General features: G+C 35.8%; 1 protein-coding gene across 3 annotated transcripts; it reads left to right on the forward strand.

Annotated features, from left to right (window-relative positions):
• The first annotated feature begins 6,326 nt into the window (after positions 1 to 6,326).
• Positions 6,327 to 9,850, forward strand: LOC113335504 (protein ACCELERATED CELL DEATH 6-like). Of its 3 annotated transcripts, none has more exons than XM_026581541.1 (7): positions 6,327 to 6,613; positions 6,713 to 6,802; positions 7,084 to 7,602; positions 7,685 to 7,837; positions 7,974 to 8,189; positions 8,367 to 8,818; positions 8,910 to 9,850. In XM_026581541.1, the coding sequence occupies exons 1-7, from the start codon at positions 6,379 to 6,381 to the stop codon at positions 9,567 to 9,569; spliced, it is 2,325 nt and encodes a 774-aa protein (XP_026437326.1). In that variant the 5' UTR covers positions 6,327 to 6,378; the 3' UTR covers positions 9,570 to 9,850. The 3 variants fall into 3 exon arrangements, with proteins under 3 accessions (XP_026437326.1, XP_026437333.1, XP_026437341.1); XM_026581548.1 differs by having other exon boundaries at positions 6,722 to 6,802; XM_026581556.1 differs by lacking the exon at positions 7,974 to 8,189.
• Positions 9,851 to 10,165: the final 315 nt, after the last annotated feature.

Genomic DNA, 10,165 nt, shown 5'->3' on the forward strand with positions numbered 1-10,165 from the left:
TTGCTTGAAATATCTTATCCGAGATTCCATTGTTCCGTTGTATCTAAGACCATCAGGAGAAAAGGAAATGGGAATTCCTTTTATTGTAAGAGAAATACATTTCCAGTGAGAGTGTGAGGCAGAAAAGTTGACACGAAAAGAATGTGGTGTATACAACACGGCAGCACCCTCATCTTAGAGATTACTCAGCTATGGAGGCTGAGTCTGAAGAAAACCTGAAGTAAAAATTATTTGGAGAGAGAAAGAGCGGTTTCAGCTTTGAACCTACGTGCATTGAAAGGCTATCAATTTCGCAGAATAGATAAAAAAAGAAAAAAGAAATGCAATTCTGAATTAATCCATACCCAGGGGCCAGGACACCGAAATACAACATGCAGTCTTACTATTACAACCAAGGCAGACAAAAACTCGAAAGTAAACAGCAAAATGTGATAAGAATCAGATAGAAAATATTTAGGAAAGTACTTTGATCGATCATATTTGTGAACCTCTGATGTCATAACTTCAACCCTTGCGGATTGGACGAGAGATTGGCCAAATTATCTTCCCAACTCATATGGCCTTCTGATTGAATAAATAGTTCTTGGATTGAAGAGTGGAATTCATTGCTTTTAACCGGCGAACTTCAATTTCCAGAGCTTGTTTCTCAGCCTTCTCTTGATCTCGTTCTTTGTTACTCGCTTCCAATTTGGTAGCTAATTCTTTTTCCCTTGAATTATACTCCACAGCAGCAGGCCCGCGACCTTGCAAGTATTGAACATCTCGGAAAGGAACTGAAGGAGGCGGTAGACCATAGTTTGACAAGTTTAGCACCTCATGTGACATGAACCTTATACCTCGCATGCTAGGTTTGTTGTTGTTTGTTCGATCTCGAGGAAAAGTTACGGGAAGCACCAAACCCTGACAATTTACTAAACAATCATGTTTGTATAAGAAATCAGCAAAAGCATAAAAATCACTCTTCTTCCATTCAAAAGAGTGATCTACCAAAGAGAGATAATCGTGGACATCACAATCGTGAATACACTCCCACTGTCCATAGGAAAGGTGTATTTTGCGGGGAGCCTCCAAAGACGGATCACACAATCATAATATTCCACAAACAAGGAAGGATCTGTTAACCAGCACGTCGACGACATAGTTGATTACTGTTGAGAGATGAAGAGTGAGAGGGAGGTGCTCTTAGCAGGGTACTGAAAGAAAAAACAGACGAAGGCAGATATATAGGAATGTAGTTCAATGTATTCTACCTTCTTATTACGAGGAAAAGGATTCTCATTTCTTTTAAGTGGTCTGGTGGGAATAATTAATCATTTTCCGGTGGTATACGAGGTGGTGGTGGTGGGGAGGGGGGTACCCGCGATTGTGATGGAAATGGAGAAACCATATTCTTATTCTGATGTGCACAAAACTCCAATGACATGATGCAGCCTATGACTCTATGACTACTGTTTGATCTCGACTCCCGAGTAACCTACTACATAGATCAAACAAAGCACATGTCTCGACTCTCGATTACCTTGTTTAGAGATAAAAACAACGTTTAATTATTATTACCAGTATTATTTTTCTTTTCTTTTTTGCTAAACATTGTTTTGGAAGTGTGGGCATGTAGTGATTAAAAAACAAAAGAACTAGTGGGCATGCACCTGCTTGACACGAGGGCTATATCCCACCATCTTGATTGGGAGGGGCCAGGATTCTTAACGGATATCATCGTTCCTAATGATTTAGCAACGGATCTTGTCACGAATCCCATATAAGTGTCTACAGGAGATACAGATGTTCCTTTTTGCCACAAATGAGCATGAACTACAAACGTTGCTCATAATCTTCTATACGCGGTTGCCACAAATGAACATCAAGTATAAACGTTGCTCATATTGTTCTATATGCGGTTACTTTGTTAAAGAAGCTTAAAAAGATATTTTCTTTATACTCCTTGCATCCTTCAATAGGTGGGTGTTTTACTTCTTATTTTTGTGGAAAAAATTAAAAAAGTGAAAGACCGGACAGAAATATTAATCTAACAATGATAGTAGCAGTAATGATATTCTGGTATATGAGGTGGTGGCGGTAAGCTCTAATGGGACTCTGGAAATTATCATTTTATCATCTTTCATGTGCTTTGGTGTAATCTAATATTACTCGCCTCCTAGCTAATTATTTTTCCTTTGGAATGTATTCAGCAGCTGTCCTACGACCTCCCAAGTATTAAACATCTCCGCAAGGAACTGAAGGAGGCAGTGGAGGGAAACTTGGACCTTGAGGATTGTTGTTGTTAGTTCGATCTAGAGGGAAACTTAACGGACACAACAAACCCTGGCACAACTTACTCCGCAAGTCATATCTATTATTGAAATAATTCAACATAACGAAGATAGAATGTCAGAAAATAATGGTTAGAATAAATGCTCTTTTATTGAAATATACAAAAAAATGTGTTGTATTATACCGTATTGTGCAGTATTTTATACATATTATGACGTGTTCTGTTAGCGTGATGTGCTGTGCCACATGCTTAACCGTACATGTTGTGCCACTGTGCCGATTATCCCGGTGCAGCACAACACGTTAGTCGTGCTGGGCTAACTCACGTGTTGTGTTGGGCGGTGCCCATGCTGGTACGGTCCAGTTTACGTACACCTCTAGACATGGATAACTAGTTCCTAGTTCTTTTGTTTTTATCGGTAAATATTTGGTGTTCGTGAGTTTCGAGTTCACGTCAATAATATAAACACCCAATAACTTTATCACTATAATACGATGACATCGGCTCTAATTATAATTTGGGAAAAGGAAGAGTGAGAGAGAGAGTCTAGCTCTTAAGTCTTACCATGGTACCGAAAGAAACAACTAATGATGAGAATTTAAAGGATGTAGTGTCTTTATCTTCTTATTTTAGCAGAAAGTTTCTAATTTCTTAATGTAAATTAATTATCCATTTTCCGGTACCCAAGGTGGTGGTGCTGGAGGAGGGACCTGCGATTACGATGAAAATGAGAAACCTTTTCTTTAACAAAATCTTATCTAATCGAGTAACCTACTGCTTAGATTAAATCCGTCAAATACAAATAAAGTTTGTCGGTTGTTGTGTGGTAATCTTTTTGTATATTGCATGCCAAAAAGGTTCTGAAAGTACTTTTGAAATCATTATTATATAAGCACAGCGACAGATTCAGGAATTTATGCCCGGGGGCTATTTTTTTCCAAAAAAACAGACGAACCATGAAGTTAAAAAGAGAATACGATAGCAGCAAGCGAATTTTTTTCTACCTTCCAAGTGCTACGTTCTTCTCATTTTCTTTTTTTTTTGATAAGATATGTTCTGCTTAATTCTATGTTAAGGTAACTTCTCTAGACATCTCTAATAATGAACACGTAACAATATATTAAGAAAAAATGAACCATAAGTACAGATTGATCCAACAAACACATCATTCTTGATGGATATACACAGATCGATTGGTGCTGAACTACAACCTAAATGAGATTGAATTAAACAAAATAGAGGAATCCTATTTTGGGTTCAGGGATACATGATGTATCAAGCACTTAACCTACAAAGATTAATGAAAATTGAGCGAAACTATTTTGAGTTCAGTGACACAATTTATCAAGCACTTTCGACCTACTGAAATTTTCAATCACAAATACTCCCTCCGTCGTAGTTTATTTGCCAAAATAAGATTTTGCAAAAATTTGAAACAAATTCAAATTACTTCCACATACATCATCAATCTTTCAAATTACTTGTTTAATATACTAGTTTTTGTATCCTAATTTTTATTTCTTTTTTGATAATTAGATAATTTTAGTGAAAAATATAATAATTTTTTGGTACACTTTTGTTAAAAATTGTCAAGTAAACTAGGACGAAGGAAGTAGTATACTTACTGAGATTGAGCAGAACAGGTGATTCTTCAAGCTTCCAACTTGGATAAAGGAATATATGTACCAGATGCGGTAGGGATTAGAGAATACAAATGCACTAATACTTAACACCTTGGGCTAATCCAAATTCCTACCTGGGCTATTTTTTTGTTTTTGTTTTAAGAAGAATGATTTTTTAGGGACCATGGTTTTTTTGGGGACCATGGTCTTATTAGGCCAACCTCCCTGTACTTATAAGGGGTGTCCCAAAGTTAGGTAAATACTCATTTACCCTTTACTTTAATTTAAATTAAAACTAAATTAATAACTATATAAATCTAATCATATACATCTAATATAAATGAATTTATTAACCAATATCAAAATTAAAAGAGAAATTGAAAATTTTTAGTTTTGAAAAAAAGTTTATTCTCTTCTTCTTTTTCTCTCTTTCCTTGACGTTCCTCGTTCGATTGAAAAACCCATCAATCTTTTTAATTCGTTTTTGGATAGGAAAATTGAGTAGAAATCATCAAAATATGGTTTAAATGGATGTTAAAGTGGCATGTTCGGTTAGGAACAGTTTTAAAAAAACTAGTTTGGTAACCGAACATTCTGAAACCAAGAACACGAAGAACACTTCGGTTATCACGAAATTAATTTTTCATAACCGAACTCGGAGTTCGGTTGGTTCGCAAAAAATTCTAAAACTAGTTAGTAACCGAACTCTACCCATAATACCAAAAATAAATAAATGTAACCGAACTGTGTTATTTTTCCTACTATGTTGAGTTATGATATAACCGAACTTTACCTACCTTGTTCGTTTGGTTCGCAAAAATTTCTAAAACTATCTAATAGCCGAACTCTACTTATATTCCAAAAAGAAATTTTTTTCCAATGTAATTGAACTGTGTTATTTTGCCTACTATGTTGAGTTTCAATTTAACCGAACTTGTTCCACTATGTTCGGTTTGTTCACAAAAAATCTTGACAAAGCGAACTCTTCACTAATTGCATACATGTGGAGTTCGGTTAGATATGTTGTTAGGTTAAAGTTTGCGAACCAACCGAACATTACTCTGTAAGTTCTATAAACAAAGTTTGGTAACCCGCGTGTATGGAAAAGGTAACCGAACAACTAAAAACCTCCATTAAAGAACGAGTTCGGTAACCTGCGTATATAGAAAAGGTAACCGAACTACACTTTCAGATGAGTTCGGTAACCTGTTCGTCACATAAGGTAACCAAACAAGCCCAAATTTACCCTAAAAATTTACAGTTTTTTAAAAATTTGGAGCAATTCAACCAACATTATCTAAGTTTGAAACATACCTGGGTACCCAAATACTCTTCCTTCGGTTGTGGTTGGTAAAATCCTTTGTTTTTCATGTTTTCGTTCTTTTTTTCTTTTCCAACTTTACTCTCTCAATAATACTGCTTCTTTTTTTTTTTAAAAAAGCCATATGATTTTTCAATCTCATTAATTATCTTTAACTTAATCATTTTACTAATCACTACACTAACTATTATTAACACTAACACTAACTAATCATTACCAAAAAATTAATCAAGAGGGTAATTTAGATATTAATATAAATATCAAGATAAGGAGTGACCAAGATTTACTTCTAACGTCTTTACCCCAAATAAAATAATGATCCCCAAAATAACCATGGTCCCCAAAAACCGTTCTTTGAGAAATACAATAGGCTAAACAAGTTTTTAGTCATTTTGGGGTGGGCTACAGCCCGGGTAAACCACCCCTGCTACCGTCCCTGTTAATAAGTATCTAAAATACTGTAGACATATCCCAAATACGAGTCCAAATCTAATATCGCTGCAATTAATTATTCATGACATTAGGGTTCACATACGATTCCTAAATTAGGGTGTAGATTTTATTTACCTGATGATCCAGTAGATTTAGTCAAGCAAATAGTTTTCAACAAGCAATTATTAGTAGAGAAATCACGGGTCAATATGTGGTGGTGGGAGTAATTAATCATTTTCTAGTATACGAGGTGGTGGTGGGAGTAATCATTTTCTCACTGTTCAGGTGCTTTACTATAATCAAATATTATTGGATGCTTTACCAGATTAACAAATAGTAGTTAACTTATTTAGTAGAGATTTCTCTAAAAGAAAATGAAACTCGAAATTCGACGAGGAATCATAGCAAAACCGGGAGGCGGGAATACAATAAGAATATTTCCAACCTTAACTACGAAAATTGAGATCGGAGAATGCGAAATGGGTTAATTAGATCAGTGTGAGAGAGCGATTTCAAGAAAATTGTCCGACGAAAAAAATATTATAATGTCTTACTTTAATCTTTTCTTTACCAATTAGCGTGAGGTATTTAATTTAGTTTAATTTGGAAAAACGGGACAACTTTTCTTTTAATTATGCATCCAAGAAAAGTTACTGATTAACTCTAAACTCATTCTTGATCACTTCCGCATCCAAGGGAAACAAACCCTTTGCAGGTACCAGCTAGTTAAAATGTATAGTGTTTGGGAGTTCGGAGAAAATCATGATGATGATCATCATCAATGTCACCAAGATATATTGATATCTAAGCTTGTTAAATCTCAAGAAGCCATGTTTAATAAGCTTATTAAATCACAAGAAGACATGTTTGATAAGCTTGTTAAATCTCAAAAAGAATTTTACAAACTACTCAAACATAACAATAAGAATAATGATGGTGACGACGATGATGAAACTAGTGATGAAGGTATGTATATATAGAGAGGATCCAACATTATATATATATGTATTGATTCCTTCTTTAAGTTTTGATCATCTCTGCATTCTGATCACCGTACATATACAGCATCTGCAGATGACGAGGAAGATGATGATATCCAAGACGAGGTGTCTGATCAAGATGATCAACAGCTTAGTGATCATATTGAATCTGCAGGTAAGATGTAAACTCTTCCAGTCACTCCTAATTATTTGCAAGTTGCAACAGCACCACCACCACGTCTATCTCCCATAATCTCCAATTACATTACTTTCTCTCTAACTCTATCAGTACTATTTCTCTTACTGTGATCAAATATTATCTCTATATATGTAATGAGATGCCTAATCAGAAGTTTATAGATTTGGGATTTTAATTTGATTTGCTAATGAATCAGACTATTAGTCACCACTAATTTTGTTAGTAATTGTTGTTCCTTCGCTCCATATGATGTTTAGAGTACGAGGGTGGTGAAATGATGTGCACCGAAACTACGTTGGAGGGATACGAACATCTATTCGAGGCAGCTAAATCCGGTGACTGGAAAGACGCTAGAGAATCTTTTCAAAAGAATCCCGAAGCGATGTCAATGATCACTAACGAAGAATGGAAAACCGCACAGCGTATAGCTGTACTTCATAATCAGTTGTTGTCTTTAAAGGAGATTGTGAAACTTATGCCACCAGAAGCAATCGAGTATCAAACAAGAGAAAGGGCCTCCACGGCACTTCATGCTGCTGCCATGTATGGATACACCGAAGCTGCTAAAGTGTTGGTCAACAAGAACCCAAGATTGACACAGATACGCGACACCAAAGGAAGGGTACCACTCCAAGTTGCTGTTCAAGCTGTTACAGTTGGACAAACAGAGACGGTTAACTATCTTTACTCTGTAACTAGACATGTGAAGCCAAGTCCATTCTTGGGTCATGATGGTGCTAGGTTGTTATGTGGCGCAATTGATGCGAATTTTTATGGTGGGTAATAAGCAGTTATCAAATAAGCTAAACTAGTTTAAATGCAGAAATTTGATTTACTAGCAAAATTGTTTATTTGCAGATATTGCACTGTCACTTGTCAAAAGATTTCCCAAATTGGTCACAGAGAAGTCGCACGAACATGGTATATGCGGATTAGAGTCGATAACTCAGAGGCCGTTTGCATTTCTTAGCGGTGCCAAGCTGACATGGTGGCAACGCAAAATATACTCATGTTAGTTTTTTCAATAATCACTCCTAACTTTCAGTTGCAAGAAATCAGTCATCACCACATATGAATATTCTTGTTTTCTCCATCAATCAATAATTTATCTAAATGCCAATCAATGTGGTATGTTTGTGTGGTACAGTAACTCATACGAGCATGGATTCCACGTCTAACAGTGGAACCCAAGCACCCAACCAAACCTCTTCCGAAAGAGATGAAGAGAATCCTTTCGAGATAGAAGGCACCCAAGTCTTAGATGGAGATAACCCTTCCAGAAGTTCAGCAGTCAACTCCATTATTTCTAAAGGGATACTGACCATGTTAGCTTCAGCCAATCGCATGCCCAACATTACACAAGGTTCATTTCCTAGATATATATTACTTGGACCGTAACTTTAGCTTAGTTAGATCTGTTATTTTAAGAAAATTGCCATACATTAGTCTAATTAATGCAAATTAAAGATCTTTAACAAGGACAGCACTTCTCACAAGTCAAATGTTTGATGATATGGTTTGCTTTTGATTGTTATTTCAGTGCGTCATATCAAACAGTACATATATAAACAGAAGTTGATGCACAAACAAGCACTTGCACTGGTCAGTGAAATGTTTGGGCAAATAGATAAAGCAGTGATGGACAAGTCTCAAATAGTAGAGTATTTTAGTGAAAACTCGAACATCATAAAGACATCTATAAAGCATGGAACTAAAGAGGTTGTGGTGGAATGTCTTAAGAAATTTCCTTTCCTTATTTGGCATGAATTAGGGGGGCAGACAATGATACAAATGGCTATTGCTGAGAGAAATGAAAAGATTTTTAATGTCATATGTGAAACTAGTGGGAAAGATAAGATTGATTTAATTTCCAGAAAAGACAAAAAGGGTTATACTCTCTTGCATTATGCTGCCAAGATTGCACCTGCTGTTCACCTCAATTCTATATGTGGTACAGCTCTTCAGGTTCAAAGAGAATTGCAGTGGTTTAAGGTAAGTGTTATAATCTCATGACATTCTACAATTAATAGATGACCCAATCTCTTATCTTCAATCATTGCATCACTGACCTCCCATTGTTCAGGGGGTGGAAAGTATTATACCAGAGGATGATAGGGTCAGAAGAAATAGAAAAGGATATACAGCTCAGTTTATTTTTACTCAGCAACACAAGGGATTGGTGGAGAAAGGAGGGGAATGGATGAAAGATACGTCGGGATCGTGCATGGTTGTTGCTGCCTTAATTGCTACTGTAGCTTTTGCAGCTGTTTTTACGGTTCCGGGAGGTAATATTAGTGATAGTAGTAGCCCTAAGAATGGCACCCCAATTTTCTTGCAGAATACCTCATTCATGGTCTTTGCTACAGCAGATGCATTAGCTCTATTCTCTTCAATTACATCAGTCCTTATGTTCTTAGCTATTTATACCTCCCGGCATGCAGAAGAGGACTTTTACAAATCCCTGCCGCAGAAATTGATTATAGGTCTGGCTACTCTGTTCATATCTATGGCCACCATATTGGTAGCTTTTGGTGCATCATTGTTCATCGTTCTTGGCGATAGATTTGTGTGGTCGCTAATTCCCATAGCATTGTTTAGTTGTATTCCTTTGAGCTTGTTTGCATCGTTGCAGTTACCATTATTTGCTGAAATGGTTCGCTCCACATATTGGAATTGCCTCTTCGGGGAACACAGATATATACAGCCTATTAAGCAAAGTAACGAGAAAATGGAAGGGATTTAAACCAAGAAATAAATCTGGGAAGTCTTATAATGAAGGAAATATGTAACTCATTCTAATACTTGGTGGATAAACGAAAGCACGTTTATGAGTGCATAAATGTATGATGTACCCTTTAGCATCGAAAGGGAAAATGTTTTGGTAGCTTTTGTACTCTTTTACCCACTCAGATTTCAAAGAGTTTCCCGAAGGTATCAATATTACGAAGCTTCATACTTTGGAAGTTTCTTCTTCTCTAAATGCTACTTTAATCTTTACCGTATTTCCTTTGCAATCTCAAACAACAAATAACGGAAGATGATTGTTTTATGGATTTTGTTAACTTGTATACCCGTATAATGTTAAGGTTTAATAAATAATTGTTTAATGATATTGGAAATTGTGTTTTTTTGTCTTATTCTACTAAAAATTGGTAATTCTTGCACTAAAAACAACAAATCATGTTCCCAATGCAAAGAATTGTTGTTTTCATTGCAATAAAACAAACAAATCTTGTTTCCAAAGCAAAAAAATGTTAATTTGATGCACCTTAACATGTATACGGGTATACAAGTTAAGAGGATCCTTGTTCAATTATAATGCAAACTCAAATTTCCATG

This window comes from Papaver somniferum, chromosome 1 (genome assembly GCF_003573695.1).
Source record: "Papaver somniferum cultivar HN1 chromosome 1, ASM357369v1, whole genome shotgun sequence".
Classification (NCBI taxonomy): domain Eukaryota; kingdom Viridiplantae; phylum Streptophyta; class Magnoliopsida; order Ranunculales; family Papaveraceae; genus Papaver; species Papaver somniferum.